This window comes from Thermothelomyces heterothallicus (assembly GCF_042370625.1).
Source record: "Thermothelomyces heterothallicus CBS 202.75 unplaced genomic scaffold P884_scaffold_23, whole genome shotgun sequence".
NCBI classification, from domain to species: Eukaryota; Fungi; Ascomycota; class Sordariomycetes; order Sordariales; family Chaetomiaceae; genus Thermothelomyces; species Thermothelomyces heterothallicus.
Genome location: NW_027192584.1, coordinates 74,291 through 90,147, shown reverse-complemented (window position 1 = coordinate 90,147; position 15,857 = coordinate 74,291). Strand labels below are relative to the sequence as shown.

The 15,857-nt window shown below is 60.6% G+C and overlaps 5 protein-coding genes across 5 annotated transcripts; 4 read left to right on the top strand and 1 right to left on the bottom strand.

Moving 5' to 3' along the window:
• Positions 1-590: 590 nt before the first annotated feature.
• On the top strand, positions 591-6,073 carry P884DRAFT_286846 (uncharacterized protein; the record flags this gene model as incomplete). The annotated part of the gene is made up of 7 exons (XM_069443850.1): positions 591-1,090; positions 1,155-1,307; positions 2,057-2,114; positions 2,149-2,938; positions 2,995-4,816; positions 5,145-5,381; positions 5,457-6,073. The coding sequence occupies exons 1-7, from the start codon at positions 946-948 to the stop codon at positions 6,071-6,073; spliced, it is 3,822 nt and encodes a 1,273-aa protein (XP_069295167.1). The 5' UTR covers positions 591-945.
• A 1,144-nt stretch (positions 6,074-7,217) lies between these two features.
• On the top strand, positions 7,218-8,434 carry P884DRAFT_279635 (Phosphotyrosyl phosphate activator protein-domain-containing protein; the record flags this gene model as incomplete). The annotated part of the gene is made up of 2 exons (XM_069443336.1): positions 7,218-7,582; positions 7,663-8,434. 2 exons carry the CDS (start codon positions 7,218-7,220, stop codon positions 8,432-8,434), a joined length of 1,137 nt encoding a protein of 378 aa, XP_069295166.1.
• Positions 8,435-8,760: 326 nt separating this feature from the next.
• P884DRAFT_248492 (RTA1 like protein-domain-containing protein) lies at positions 8,761-10,238 on the bottom strand (the record flags this gene model as incomplete). The annotated part of the gene is made up of 3 exons (XM_069440552.1): positions 10,123-10,238; positions 9,655-10,047; positions 8,761-9,566 (listed from the first exon to the last, which is right to left on the bottom strand). The coding sequence occupies exons 2-3, from the start codon at positions 9,848-9,850 to the stop codon at positions 8,761-8,763; spliced, it is 1,002 nt and encodes a 333-aa protein (XP_069295165.1). The 5' UTR covers positions 9,851-10,047; positions 10,123-10,238.
• Positions 10,239-10,548: 310 nt separating this feature from the next.
• Positions 10,549-12,129, top strand: P884DRAFT_279633 (uncharacterized protein; the record flags this gene model as incomplete). The annotated part of the gene is made up of 2 exons (XM_069443335.1): positions 10,549-10,644; positions 10,771-12,129. The coding sequence occupies 2 exons, from the start codon at positions 10,549-10,551 to the stop codon at positions 12,127-12,129; spliced, it is 1,455 nt and encodes a 484-aa protein (XP_069295164.1).
• A 996-nt stretch (positions 12,130-13,125) lies between these two features.
• P884DRAFT_279632 (glycoside hydrolase family 92 protein) lies at positions 13,126-15,635 on the top strand (the record flags this gene model as incomplete). Its single annotated transcript, XM_069443334.1, has 4 exons — positions 13,126-14,105; positions 14,170-14,282; positions 14,345-14,497; positions 14,584-15,635. 4 exons carry the CDS (start codon positions 13,126-13,128, stop codon positions 15,633-15,635), a joined length of 2,298 nt encoding a protein of 765 aa, XP_069295163.1.
• Positions 15,636-15,857: the final 222 nt, after the last annotated feature.

The window sequence follows — 15,857 nt, the reverse complement described above, 5'->3', positions numbered from 1 at the left end:
CCGGGCTCCCCTCAACTGGATGGCATGTAACTGCAAGGTATTAGAGAAGCAACAATTCAACTCATACTCCTTCCCTGGGGGGGAACGGCTCTGTATGTACAGCCAGCCCTCTCTCTGTCCTAGTCTTAACTCTCAATCGCTTCTCTGCGAGCCAAGTTGCGAATGGTGGCCGGTAGCAAATATACTAATACATGGCGCGCCGCAGGTTAAGCACACCGTAAATGGGCCCTACGTCACTCTTGTCCCTTTTCTTGGGCAACCTGTTTCTTCAAGGACCCTGACCCAGTCGGTACGGATTACTGGGCATGTACGGAGTATGTATGTACGGAGTACATACATACATCCTCGAGTGCATACTGTGGTACACACCTTGTGCGGCTGAATGCCGAAGCCTCCCCCACGTCCAGTGGAAGTGTCACGCCACTGGGCAGTCTAGAAGGGTCCACATCAAGAGCTTGAACGCAGCTTGTTGGTCAACTCAGGTTGCAAGAACCGCCACGTTAGGTGCTAATGCTCCGTACACTATCCTACTACGGATACTCCATACTTTGTAGTGGATCACGGAACGGTGCCGTCTTGGAAACGGTGCCTGGCTACTATCGACATGTGAATTTGCCTTTGTCGGTATGTGCCATATCCGTTTGTGGGAAATCGGTATTCTTTCCTTGCATTAAAACTCGACCGCTGAACCGCTTTGTGCCACGGTCTGTCTCCCTTGGAACTTGCTTTTCCATTGCGTGGCCCTCCTTGCTAAAGCGAGCCAACCATTCAAGCACCTCAGCACATCAACAAAACGCTTCCGTGCCGGCGCCGGCGCCAGCTGAGGTAGGCCAAATCGCCTCATTGCTTACACAATGCAAGGGGCAGAAGAAGAGGACAAAAGAAAGAAAGAGGAGAAAAAAAAGAAAGGAATCAAGACAGAGGATACCGATACAGAGCGGAACTATGTGCTTCGAGTGGAAGAACCGCTTCACGTGCGGGCACGTCGGGTTCAGGAAGGTCGAGCGCTGCAACTCGCTGGGCAGCGGGTGCTTCGGGCCGGACGGGACCGAGAAATTTGTCGACGTCGAGTCGCTGTGCTACGACTGCAGCGCGAGGCTGCAGCAGGATCATCCCGCGTCCCGGACGGCCCAGAGCAACCCGTTCGCCGCGAGGGATGCGGCAGATGCGGCAGGAGCGGGGACCTGGGCCTGGGCGCGGCCGGGAACAGTTGCAAGATCCGGGTCCTGGTTCGCCGCGGGATCCGGGGGAAACAAGCCGCAAGCGGGGGAACTTGGTGGCGGTGGAAGGTCCGAGACATGGGGCATGTCACCGGGTGTATCATCGGGCATTTCGCCGGGGGGATTACCGGGCATGTCACCATCCGGCATGTCCCCAGGCATGTCACCCGGCACGTGAGACATTTGGAGGAGGAAGAGAATGCGTTGTCATTGATGGTCCCAGTGATGAAGCGGTCTCATTCCCATGTTATCGATATCCGGGATGAGATTGTGTTCTCTCTTGCGTTGAATGAGCCCGTCCCCACTTTTCAACTGGTTGCATGGTCATATTGAGGGCTGGGATGAGCCTGGAAACGGCGGTTGGGCCGGTGGCGGCTATGGGATAAGATGGGGCGGTGGTCTCGGCTTGGCGAGCCGTTGGGCTAGTCATTTCAGTTGTAATGTAGTTATAACTAATTGTTGACGTCTGTGGCGGCTTGCTGGCTGTCTCACAGGATTACACTAGCCTTCGGGATCCAGTACTTCGCAGCTTTACCTTGACAACCTGGAACTGAGCGTCTCGGCTCTCCCATGGAAGCTTCCAGGTTCAAGTGCAATCCTTGAATTCCCAAAGCTCGCAAACGAGAAGCCAGCTTCGAGCAACCGAGCTTGTACGCAGTAAGCGGGAGAAAGACCAACCGACTTCCTCGCAAATTTAGTGCAATTACCTGACTTGGTACGCTAGAATGTTATGCACGTGACTTCGTGAGGAAACCGCGTCGGACGCTCTCTCGGCTCGACCCGTGCCTTCCTCATAGTGATCTTGCACGTATGGTGCGCACCTGAATGTGACGAAGACGCTGCCTTCGTCCCGGCACCAGACGATGGCCGGCAGAAAAAGAAACGCGCCGACGGGTAGCAGCCCGAGAGCGACGCGATCAAGCACGAGGGCAGCATCGCAGAGCGCGGCGAGGCGAACAGCCGCAGGCGCAGAGGCTGCCGTTCCCGACATTTATCGGCAGATGGTAGCCGAAGCCCGAGCTGAGCTTCGTTCACAGAATGCTGCCGGCGCCACTGAACGGCCCTTGAAACGCAGGCGTCCGGGGGAACGGGCACCTGCCAAAACCAGCACGCCAGCAGCCAGCACCGCCACCAGAGTTACAACCAGGGAACCCGGCAGCGATGTCGCCGGCACCACGTCTGGCGATGACGTCCAATTTGAGAATGCCATGCTGCCGACGCCCACCGTACAGACCATAACGAGGTCGGACGACGAGGATGAAGATGACGACATCGACTTTGAAGATGTAGTCATCGAGCCCGCGGCGTCGTCGGCAGCAACACCCGAGAGGAAATCTCAGGAGCTGAGTCTCGACCTCTCCGCTCACATGGTGGCCGCGGTCCCCAGCCGGTCGGACCGGCGCAAGGCTATCAGCAGGGAAGAGAAGGCGCGCCGTCTCGAGATTCACAAGGTGCATTTGGTCTGTCTGCTAGCACACGTGGAGCTCAGGAACCGATGGTGTAACGATTGCCAAGTCCAGGACGCCCTCCGGCCATTACTGCCGCAGAAGACGGTGGCAGCCCTGCTACCCAGGGCCAGTCTGAATCAGTTCGGGCGCTCAGAGTCGTTGAGGAGGGGTCTCCAGGAGGCGAAAGATCTGTTCAGGCTGAAATTTACCATCACCGAGAGGGGATTGTGGAGGGCACTGTGGGCCGAAGATGAAGAGCAGCTGAAGAATGTACGTAGGGGCCGCCTACACCTCCCCGGGGCTAGGCTAATACGCTCACCCGATAGTACCAACTTCCAGACGACATCGACACCGTCCTGGAGAAGAGCGATTTTCTCGAAGCAGCCCGGACGTTACAAGGTTCTCGCGACGTCGGTGCCCAGCTGTTTTGTGCCCTGCTCCGCTCTGTCGGCGTTGAAGCCCGGCTCGTCTGTTCCCTCCAACCTCTGTCTTTTGTCTCTGGTGCCCCTACGATGCCGCGACAACGGCAGGCGCAGACACCTCAGAAGCAACCATCCAAGGCCGAGCTCTATGCGGCAGCGGCAGCAAAGCACGAGAAAAATTTCCCCGAGTCCCAGGCCGGCGCAACAACGCCCTCTGCTCGTCGACGGTTGGGCCACCCGCACGCCACAGGTTATCGCGTTCCGTCCGTCACCGCACCCTCCCACTCGCCCTCCTCGTCCAGCGCCCAGGGCCCCCGAACCATTCGCGGCGAGTCGCCGTTCCCTGTCTACTGGGTCGAGGTCCTGGACGCCGCCCACCAGAGCTGGCACCCGGTTGACCCGCTCGTGACCGGCACGCAGTGGAAGCCCCACGCCCTCGAGCCACCAGCGTCCGACGCCCTCAACTCTCTCACCTACGCCATTGCCTTCGAGGCCGACGGTAGCGCCCGCGACGTCACCCGGCGCTACGCCAAAGCCTATACGTCCAAGACCCGCAAACACCGCATCGACAACCCCACCCTCACCACGGCTCCGTCCAATCCGTCCTACCACCCCAACGACTCGACGAGGGATCCCGCTCCCGGCCCCCGCTGGTACCGCCGCCTCCTCCGGCGATACACCCGCCCGGTCCCGACCGACCTGGATCAGATCGAGCTCACCGAGCTTGCGGCGGCCGAGGCGCGCGAGCCGATGCCGCGCAACGTGGCCGACCTCAAGGACCACCCTGTGTACGCGCTGGAGCGGCACCTGCGCCGGTACGAAGCGCTCGCGCCCGGGGCAGAGCCCAGCGGGACCATCCGGGTCTCTGCCGGCGGGGGCGGGAAGGCCGCCACAGTGGAGCGGATCTACCGGCGACGGGACGTGCGTGTCGTGAGGAGCCGCGAGCGGTGGTACCGGATGGGGAGGGTCGTGCGGGATGGGGAGGAGCCGGTCAAGAGCCTGCCGAGGCGGAAGCGGAAGAGGGAAGGGAGGAGGGGTGGCCCACACCGTGACGGCGACGACTTAGACGACGACGATGAAGACGATGACGATCCGGATAGGGTGGGGTTGTTTGGAGACGCGGCCAGCGGGTTCACGCCGCTCTACATGCTGGAACAGACGGACGAGTACGTGGCACCGCCGGTGGTGGGCGGGAAAGTGCCCAAGAACAAGTTCGGCAACCTGGACCTGTACGTGCCGAGCATGCTGCCCCGGGGGGGAGCGCACGTGCGGCACCCACGGGCCGCGCAGGCCGCCTTCATCCTCGGGGTCGACTACGCGCCCGCGCTGACCGGGTTCGAGTTCCGGGGGCGGAACGGCACGGCCGTGCTGGACGGGGTCGTCGTGCCCGAGGAGGCGGCGGACGCGGTGTGGGCCGTCATCCAGGGGCTATCGGACATGGAGGCCGAGGAGGAGCAGGCGAGGAGATCGAGGCGGGCGCTGAGGATGTGGAGTACGTTCTTGAAGGGCCTGAGGATCAGGGAGAGGATCTGGGCCGGGGTAGATGCAGAGGCGGAGGCAGAGGCAGCGGCAGAGACAGGGGGTGGTAAAACAGAGGGGAAAGGGAAGGGTAAAGAGGTGGTGAATGAGAAAGAGGAGGCAGATTACGTGGGCATTCAGGATGAAAGTGAGGATGATACAGGGGCCGACGGCTTTTTTGTGCCGGACGAAGACGATGATGGCGGCGGTGGCGGGTTCATTGTGGAATAGGTGTTGCCCAAAGGTAGTAAGCACCTTATTCAGGCACGGTGGATTGTCAGTTCCATGAGAAGAAGCAAATGTGCGCTCAAGTCCGTCTCGCGGTTCTGTCTGCGCGCTGCACATCCGGTTCCAGTCTTCAAAACAACTGCCAAAGCGCCCACTTACAGAACCCAGCGAAATTTCGCCAAGAACCCCCACCATCAAGTCAGTTTTTTGCTTCCTCCCAATAGCAGACACCTGAACAACGCAACTCTCCCTTGTCATAGAAGGAAACTCGAGTTGTTGTTGAAAAGCACACTTGGAAATATCTGCAGCAATGGGAGAAAAGCCTCAAGCCCAAGCATCCGCGACATCCCCTCTCCCTGAGAATTGGCCCTCTCACATCCCCTACCTCACGCGGCCCGCTTACTCACCGTACTTGACCCCGGCCCACCTCCGGGCCCTCCGCACCCGGCCGGCAGACGCATTGGACCCGCTCCCGGAGATTCCCCGTCATCTAAAGACGGGCCCGTGTCCGTCGGTCCGCATCACCCTGATCACAGATCCGAACCGTAGGTCTGCTGTCCCATACACTCTCTCAACCCGGATCCAGAATATTAAACATTAATCAAAATAATATCCATCAGACCCCGCCCACGGCCAGGCGGGCCTCTTTGCTACCCGCGATCTCGCCCCGGGAGAACTGATCCTCCCGTACCTGGGCGAGGTCCACATCGGCACCCCGCCTTTTGGCCGCCCTTCGGCCAACGGCAATAGCAGAAAGGGAGGCGGCGAAAATGGCGAAAATGCGGATCATCATGACGACGACAACGCTGACGATGGATACGACTACGCGCGGTCCGACTACGACCTCTGGCTGGACCGGGACGCGGACCTCGCCGTGGACGCGGCGCGCATGGGCAACGAGGCGCGCTTCGTCAACGACTACCGCGGCGTGCCGGACCGCGGGGGCAACAACAACAACAACAATAATAACAATAACGAGAAAAAGAAGAAGAGGCCCAACGCCGAGTTCCGGACCGCGTGGGACCCGCGGACGGGGGAGCGGTGCATGGCCGTGTTCGTGCTCCCCGCGAGCAAGAGGGCGACGGGGCGGGCAAGGACGGTCGGAATCGCGAGGGGCGAGGAGATCCTGGTGAGTTACGGGAAGGGGTTCTGGCAGGAAAGGAGGGAGGCGGGCACGGGCGAAGATGGGAACGGAGACGGGGATTGGGGCGGGAATGGGAATGCGGGTGAGGCGTGAGGCGTGAGGCGTGAGACAGACGAGCAGGCGAGGTAGTTATGCGCCCGATAGGGTTGGTTTGGTCTCATACGCAAATCTTGTCGCCTAATCTTTGTCGCCTAATCATGGCGTTTTTCGTTTATTTTTTAGGCAGGGAAAGTGATGCAAGCGAGGCCGACGGGAAGTTGCAGTCTGGTGACCACCAGACAGACAAAGCAGGAACGCTCAATGTGATGACTGCCCCTGCTCGGTGCAACCCGAGTTGTCCTTTGCTCATGAAATGAATAACACCCCGATTTGGGCGGAGGTTCTGCAAGCAAGAACAAAGACGGCTCTAGCGACAAATCGACGCCATTTGGTTAGCTACTGTGATATCAAACGTATGTAATCCATTAGGGAAGCAGGTCTCGAGGTACGATACTCTATGTGTGTACCGTACTGTACGGATTACATACATACACAGAGCATTTTAGGTACCTGATGCAAGCTGAGTGGAGGCAACCCCTCTGTTTTCTCCCGGCGCCCCACTAGTTATCGTTGAAACTCCTTCAGCTGCCACCGACCCCGCCATGACGACAGCGGGGCCGCTGTGCATGCCCCTGCTTGAGCTTGCACCTCCTGGACGAGGTACTGTACGCTCCATAAGCACGGAGTACCTATTCGACCCTCTGACAAACGAAACCGAAAGTCCGAAGACTCTCATCAATACCACCCCCAAATACCTCGTACCATCAACGGTTGAGACCATCGCATCAACCAGTTCTCGACGATGGATCCTCCACCGCCGCCAACCAAAGCAACAAGCTCTTCGCAATCGGCAGCGCCGACGCAAGCAACTTCCCATCCGCGCCTCGCCGTCCTATCCCCTTCCAAAACCCACCCGTTCCAAACCCCGTCCAAGAAGATCAACACCGGCGCCGACCTCTCCCACTTCCTCTCGTCCCTCGCCTACCGCGACATCGGCATCTTCATCCTGCAGCTCAACCGCGCCCTCTGCCCGCGCAAGGAAGCGCCGTCCTCTGATCCTCCTGCCGAGGGCAGCTCCGCCGCGACGAATGCCACCGCAGGCAGCAGAGCCAACAGCAAGCACGGAGCGAAGGTCCGCACCTTCCCCCTCGACGCGCCCCGCCCCGCCGACCCGGAGGCCGTGGTCCGGCTGCGCGGGATGCTGCGGGCGGTGGAGGCCATGATCGACGAAGCGCCGCCCGAGCAGGGGCCCAGGCGGTTCGGGAACGTGAGCTTCCGGCGCTGGTACGGCATCCTGGAGGGGCGGGCGGAGGAGCTGCTGAGGGGCTGCCTGCCGGATGCCGTGCGGGAGGCGTGGGGGGACGGCGTTGTGGAAGAGGTCAAGGCCTACTTCTTGGGGGGGTTCGGGAGCGCGCAGAGACTGGATTACGGCACAGGCCACGAGCTGAGTTTCCTTGCCTTCCTTGGCTGTCTGTGGAAGCTGGGCGCTTTTCGGGATGAACAGGGCAGGGAGAGGGAAGATGGGGAGGCGGAGCGGAGTTTGGTGTTGGGGGTTTTGGAACCGTAAGTTTCCTCTGTTCTTCTCTTCTCATCCCCCTTCTTCTCTATCGAGCTCATCAAGTCCGGTATGCTGATCGAGACAGGTACCTGAAGGTCGTACGGCGGCTGATTCTGACCTACAACCTCGAGCCGGCGGGTTCTCACGGTGTGTGGGGACTCGACGACCACTCGTTTCTGCCGTACATCTTCGGCTCTGCGCAGCTCACCCGTCCCATCACCGAGTCCGAGCCCATGCCGCTGGAAGGCTCCGTCCCGGGCGCCCCGCGGCCCTCGGACGTGGTGAAACCCGCCTCGGTTGACCTGCACCGCGAGTCAAACATGTATTTCTCGGCCATCGGCTTCATCAACGACGTCAAGAAAGGCCCCTTTTGGGAACACAGCCCGATCTTGTTCGACATCTCGGGCATCAAGGACGGCTGGGGTAAGATCAATAAGGGCATGATCAGGATGTTCAACGCCGAGGTTCTTTCCAAGTTCCCCATTGTTCAGCACTTTCCGTTCGGCTCGCTGTTCTCGTGGGACCCAGATCCGGAGGCGGCCGTGCCGGCCCATTCCGTTCATCTGGCGAGCCAGCCGAATAACGTCAACCCTCCCGCTGCTGGGGCCGGGTTAGGAACCACTACCCCTTGGGCAGAGGCAACAAAGATGCCCGGTGCCGCACCCGGTGTGCCGCCGGGGCCGGGAATCCCGTATTCTAGGGCACCGTGGACCAGAGGGGGGAGCTCCGCGCCGACGGCGCCGAGGGGAGGAGTCCCGGACACCGGGCCGCCTCCGCCCACAACGTTTGCGCGGGGCACCCCGGGCACAGCCAGTAATCAATATACGGTGACGAAGGCGCCTTGGGCAAAGGATTGATCACCCAGCCGTCAATCCAGTGCCCGCATCGGGTTTCTTTTTCTTGTCGCATCACTGTATGATACCCAGTCGGAAGCAGACACACAGTTTTCGATCCTAGCCTTTTTTTTTGTGTTTTTGTTTTTGGTTATACGGAACCGGCCTACAGAGAGTCCTTATCAGCTCCTGCAAGTATCCTTGAGAGAAACGGCGAATATTGCAGAATCAACCGGCCCTTGTTATCGTACAAAGTTTCCACACAGAAGGATCTTGTCTTTACCGTACCGCCCGGGCAACAAGAGCTCGAGACGGTTAGTCTGTCTGCAACATCGTTTGCTAAGCAGGATTCACCCACGACTACCTCCCCTCAACTCAAGCAACTCCCCCATCCCCGCTGTCTCCCCCCTTGCGGCCCACCCCTTCTTCTCCAACCTCCTCACTTCCCTTACCAACCTCGACGGGTGCAGCAGCAAAAAGCCCACCATGACCACCAGCATGGGCACCGCGTCAAACACATAGACAAACACTTCATGGCCCATCACGACCCCGCCCTGTCCCTCGAGATACTCGGCGCCCCGCACGACGCTCCTGACGACCATCATGGCGGCGGCCACCTCCATGACGACCAAGTACCCGAGCCAGTTGACGCCGGGGTCGGCCAGCATGGCCCGCGACGCGCTCGGGTCCCGCCGCAGGCGCGCGTGCAGCCGGCCGCAGTCGAGGCCGAGGAAGACGCCCAGGGCAACGAGCTGAACCAGCAGGCCGACGAGCACCACGACGGCGCCCAGCCGCGCCGCCTCGGCCGTGCCGCTCGCGGGCAGCACGGTGCCGATCAGCTGGGTGGCGACGGCGGTCGCGTCGGCGAGGATGTAGACTTTTGTCCACGTCGGGGTGCAACAACGCCTCGCGCAGCAGCAGCAGCAGCAGCCGCGGTGCCGGCGACGGCGAGGGTGCTGCTCCTTGTCGGAGCTGGTGCCGGCGCCGGCGCCGGTGCCGTGGAGGAGGGCCGTGGCGACGCGGCCGTGGGAGACGTAGAGGGTCGCGGCCAGCAGGGGCGGAGAGACGAGGAGCAGCATGTTTTGGAGAATCCAGGGCCGGAGGGTGGTCGGGCTGGTGTGGGCGTCGGCGCGCTCGAGGTAGCCGAAGATCTGGCCTAAGGCATTTTGGTGGTTAGATGAGGGGGGAAGGGTGTTGGTCTTGCGTCTTCTAAGGGGGTTGGGTAGGAGTGGAACGGTTTTTACAGATTCCGCCGAGGAGGAAAGGAATGAAGGACCAGGCCCGGAGCCAGACGAACCAGGCGAGGTGGCCCAGCAAGGCGAGGGAGAAGAGGGCGAGGAAGAGGTAGGCGGCTACGTTGCTGGGACGGTACTCCCAGAAGACGACCACCATGGTTCCGTTGACCACAGGGCCGAAGGGGGGTCCGTCATTGAGGGCCATCGTCTGGCGATGTTCAAGGCTTAAGCCGTCGCGTGCTCAGGAAAGATTTCAGATATGGGAGCAAGGGAGAGTTGGTGATGAGACGGGGCTGGTGGTGATGGAAAAAGAGCCCCAGGGAGGTAAAGCAAGAGGGATGCTTTCTCGTCTCTAGCATGATGGACGATAGTTCACTCGAGGGCAAAGTCGAAAAGAGTACTCTAATTAATATGTAAGGAGTAAGGCGGATTGGAGTTGACTATGTTGAACGTATTTAGTGGACGACAGCAACTAACCTTCGATGTTGAGGGTCCGAAAAATGGGCATTTTTTTCGCATTTATTACTTATGGGTTCGAGATCTGATGCTGTTTCGACAAGGGTCGCATGTCTCTAAAGAGATGGCAATCCTCGAGGCCAACGCTGGGGTTCCCTTGGCGCGGGTAGAGGGCCGCGTCATGCAGGGCGGGGCGGCCCGCTGTTTATACTGAAGGCGAGGACTAACGCGCAAGTCCCCCGAGGCAGACGAGGAGGAGCAAAGGTGTCCCTACCTTCCTTGTACAAACAATACTGCATCTACATGCTCCGTACCGCGGTACCTGAGGCACTTTTGGCCCGTTCATGACTCACCGATTTTTCGCATCCAAAGTCCGAAAAAAAAAAAACTACCAAGCCGGCGCCAGATAGCTGCTATTCGCTCGGCACCACATCCACATCTCAAGCTATGGGAACTGCATCATCGCCGTCGACGAGAAGGTCCATCCGGCCGCATAGAAAATCTCGTGCCGGCTGCGGTTTCTGCAAACGCCGGAAAGTAAAGGTCGGAAACTGCCGGTATTTTTCTTCTTTTTCTTTTCTTCTCTTTTTATTTTCCTTTGGGTAAAAAAGAGGAACCCATGCCAAAGTTCAACGTTGTGGCGTGCGGCTTACTGACGGCGCCATCCAGTGCAACGAAGAGAAACCGTGCAGCAACTGCGTAAGCTTTGGTCTACCCTGCGATCTCGTTCCCGATGGGGCACTCGTCGAGCGATGCGCGGCCCCGACCACTCGCCGAGGCCGGGGTCGGCCTCGGAAGGTATGGGCGCCTGACTGTTCAAGGTCCTGCTCGACTTCTGCGGCAGCATCCCCAGACACGGCTCCCACCAGTCCTTTTCCCGTGGATGCCCCCCCCTCGGCGCACATCAACCTGGACAATGCCGAGCTGCTCCTCCACTTTGTCACCGAAACAGCCGAGACCTTCTGCGGCGCTGAGAACCGGGAACTGTACCGGTTCTGGACACGCAACGCGGCGCAGATGGGCCTAGGCCATCCGTTTGTCCTCCATCTCATCTTCGCGGCGGCCGCATTTCACCTGGCCTACCTTGTCGGGCAGCGGGACGAGCAGCGGAGCGAAAACGCAGACGACGACGAAGACGTCAGCAGCACCAACGCCCAGCTACCGCGCCGGAACAGCGCCGTCTACCTCTCCCTCGCCCGCCAGCACTTCACGGCCGGCCTGTCGGGATTCTCAGCGCAGCTCTCGCATCCAGGTCCCAACAACTGCGGCGCCCTGTACCTCGGCGCAATTCTGACCAGCTACTGCACCTTTGCGGCCGGCCCAACAAGCCGCAGCGACCTGCTCGTCTGCACCGTCAGCGACGACACCTGTGATTCTGCACTTAGCTCTCCGCCTCCCGCAAGCAGCTGGATGCCCTTTGTCCATGGGGTCCGGCTCATGCACGAGGGTTTTAGCCCAGACGTGCTGTTCGCCGGGCTCATGCGCCCCTTCAAGCCGGGCCGGCCGATGACCCCGCTCAAACAGCCCGTCTGCCTGCGTGACGGGTTTCCGAGGCTCGACTGGGAGGCTGCGCTGGACGGTCTGAGGAGTTACGTCGCGGCGGGTCCTGCTGCCGCCGCTGACCTTGCCGCCCCATCCCGAGAATGCTGCCTCCGGGCGCTGGACAATCTCATTGGCATCTACGCCGCCACCTACGGACGCCGCGGCAGCTCAGGCGGCGAGATCACGTACGACGGCCCGCCCGAGAACCAGTTCGTCTTTGGCTGGCTGTACCGCTTGCGGCCCGATTTCGTGGCGTGCGTCAGGAGGCGCGAGCCGTGCGCGTTACTGGTCCTGGCGCATTACGCCGTGCTCCTCAACCGCGATGCGGTTCGGGACGGATGGTATATCGAGGGCTGGAGGCAACACATTGTCGATAGCGTTGCTGAGCTGCTGGAGACGGACGGCGAGTGCTGGGAGAGGTTGCGTTGGCCGATGGAGCAGGTCCTGCCAGGGGGAGAGCGGCGGGGGCGGGGCCGAGCTGGTTGATGCCGGAAGTGAAAATAAAGTGCGCCTGGAACCGGGAGCTCGGCCGAAATCAAGTTGCTGATCGGTCCAACCCCGGGATCGCCAATGAGCTCCCGAGCAGCTCTCTGCGGGTAATCGGCCGATGCAGGCTTGGCGTCAAATAACCATGCCCTAGCGTGGTGTAACAACACCACTGCACAACCCCCTTGCCGCCCGGCACCGTTCGCCCCGAGGTAGTATCGATTTCTCGCTTGGCAAGGCCACAGGACACCTGTTTGACTCTTTCGCTGGCCTTTTCGAAACCCACTCTCGCCAAAGCACCGCGGGTCAGATTGAGGAGGCATGAATCCTCGAGACGCTCTTATTTGCTCTCGAGGGTACTCCGTATTTAGTGAGGAACCCGGCGGCCCTTCCCAGGTGAGCAAGTAAGGACAGCTTGTATTGGCCAATCCTGTTGGTGCTGTGCCGGGGAAGCAAGAGCATGTTGGCGTCGAGGCGTTCTCAAAGGATCAACTCGGTAACGGAAGGACGGAGCGGCCACCGACACCGGGCTACGTGAGTGACGGGGAGAACGACGATATCGAACCAGACCCCGGATCCCGACAGAGTCGGCAACACAAGGCCGCCATGTCGGCGCCGTTGCACTTCCGGGGCTTACCGCGGAGGGGCCGCATCCTCGCGCTTGCCCTGTTCTGCGTCTGCCTCATCTTTATGTCCCCAGAGTTTAACCTGCGTGTTGGGGAGATCAGGCTGCCGTTTCTCCGGCCCAGGCCCAACTACGACGTCTTGGACTTCGTCAACCCCCTAATCGGCACCGCCAACGGAGGTGAGCCACTGATCCTTATCCGACTCTGACATATTACCTGTCAACAACACCTCACGAGTCTCCATCTCACACTCTACATCGAAACTAGGCCATGTCTTCCCCGGCGCCACCCTACCTTATGGTTAGTAGCAATCCCTGCTCTCCGCCGCCCCTTAACAAGCACCTAATCCCCCTTTTCTCCCGCAACAGGAATGGCGAAACCCGTAGCCGACACCTTCTCGCCGGCCGAGAACGCCGCCGGCTACGTCTCCGACGCCAACCCGATCATCGGCTTCTCCCACATGCACGACTCCGGCACCGGTGGCCTACCCTCGTTGGGCAACTTTCCGCTCTTTGTCCACCCGGGCTGCCCCGACGACGACTTCCGCCGCTGCGCCTACTCGGTCACCACCCGGCCCACGAGCCGCGTGCCCGGCTCCGCGATGGCCGCGCCGGGCTACTTCACCGTCAACCTGACCAACTCGGTGCGGGCCGAGATGACGGCCACCCAGCACGCCGCGCTGTACCGGTTTGGGTTCTCCGGCAAGGACCGGGTGGACGTGGTGCGTGACCCCGAGGGGAGGCCGGAGGCGGTGGAAAGGGGCGTGCCGTACTCGCCCCTGGTGCTGGTGGACCTGGTCGACCTGATGAACAGCCGGAGCCTGGGAGCCATCCAGGTGTTTCCCGAAACCGGGAGGGTCATGGGAGAGGGGAGGTACGTGCCCTCGTTTGGGACGGGCAAGTACGATGCGTTCTTCTGTGCCGACTTCAGGGGCGCCGCCATACGCAGGACGGGCACGTTCACGTCGAACAACGCGACTGAGGAGCCCAAGTTCCTGGACGGGGTCGGGGCCGGGTTCCATATCCCCAGCGGGTCGGCGGGCGCCTGGCTGCAGTTTGAGCGGCCGGCGAATAACTCGCTGCTGGCGAGGGTCGGGGTGTCGTTCATATCCATGGACCAGGCGTGCCAGAACGCCGAGAGCGAGATGGGCGACTGGCACTTCGAGAGAGTGGAGAGCGATGCGAGGAAGCAGTGGCGAGAGAAGTTGGGGGCCATCGAGATCGACGCCACCGGGGTGAGCGAGGAGCTGCAGACGACCTTCTGGTCAGGGCTGTATCGCACCCTGCTGTCGCCGCAGAACTACACCGGGGAGAACCCGTTGTGGAACTCGACGGAGCCGTATTTCGACTCGTGAGTTCAACCGTCGAGGACAGGGGACGGAAAAGATGCGTGCACGGATGGCTGACCTGGACAGGTTCTACTGCATCTGGGACTCCTTCCGCGCTCAGCATCCCTTGCTGACCATCATCGATCCGATCGCGCAGACGGATATGGTGCGTGCGCTGATTGATATCTACCGGCACGAAGGTAGCGTTGCCCCTGGATGACGACAACCAAGCCGATTGTCCAAATTTGACCACTTCTCGCAGGAAAACTGCCCGACTGTCGGATGAGTTTCTGCAAGGGTTACACCCAGGGAGGCTCCAATGCCGACGTGGTCATTGCAGACGCATTCGTAAAGAACTTGACAGAAGGAATAGACTGGGACACCGCTTACGAAGCCGTCGTCTCTGATGCCGAAGGTATGATGACCCCCTCTCCCCCTCCCCGTGTGTTTCTTTTTCCATCGGCTCGTGAAATACCCGCTCTGACAACACGCCTACAATAGTCGAACCGCCCAACTGGGGACTGGAGGGACGCGGCAACCTTGTGAGCTGGCACAAGCTTGGCTACATCCCCTGGGACGACACCGACCGGAACGGCACAGGCCCAATGAGCCGCACCATCAGCCGGGGCGTCGAGTACGCCTACGAGGACTTCTGCATCGCCACGCTAGCTCAAGGCCTTGGGCACGCGGCCGACGCCGCCAAATACCGCCGCCGCGGCGGCAACTGGCGCAACTACTGGAACCCACACCAGCGCGACATCTTCAAGGACCCCCACGGCGCCACGGTCCAGACCGACTTCGTGGGCTTCATGCAGCCGCGCCTCGTTAACGGCTCCTTCCGCTACCAGAACACGCGCGCCTGCTCGCCCGTGCAGGACATGCACGGCTGCTACTACGACACGCGCCTCGACACGTACGAGGGCAGCCCCTGGCTGTACAGCTTCTTCGTGCCGCAGGACATGGCGACGCTCGTCCAGCTCATGGGCGGGCCCGACGCCTTCGTCAAGCGCCTGCGCTACTTCCACACCAGCGGTATCGCCTACCTGGGCAACGAGCCGGGCTTCCTGCCCGTCTTCCAGTTCCACTACGCCGGCCGGCCCGCCCTGAGCACTCACTTTGCGCGCGAGTCCATCCCCGCCCTGTTCAACGCCTCCGTCAACGGGATCCCGGGCAACGACGACTGCGCCATGGGCGCCTTCAGCGCCTTTGCCATGATGGGCTTCTTCCCCGTCGCCGGCCAGGACGTCTACCTGCTGACGACGCCCTTCTTCCCCGAGGTGAGAATCCGCGCCAGGGCGGAGGGGAAGTGGGCGGTCATCAAGGTCAGGGGCTTCGACCCCGAGGGCAAGAGAAAGTTCATCCAACGAGCGAGGCTCAACGGCAAGGCGTATACGAAGAGTTGGATCACGCACGACTTCTTCCTGAGGGGCGGAACCTTGGAGTTCTGGGTCGGCGAGGAGGAAGGGACTTGGGGGACCAAGGAAGCAGATCTACCGCCGAGTTGGCCTGTTGAGTGGGATGAAAAGGATGGGGTTGGATTAGGAGACGGATAACGAAAGGCGTGTGTATCGGGGTTAGCAACGGTGGTATAGTATAAATAAGCACATGAGCAAACACATATATTCTGGACTTTAAATCAAGGACTACCGGAAGCCCTGGAGTGCTGGGGAAGAAGAAGAAGAAGAAAAAAATTAACGTTTGTGTGAGACAAACCAATTTAGACACATCCATGATCATTGCCCTATGAACGCCCTCGATATGCCATCATCCGTCCC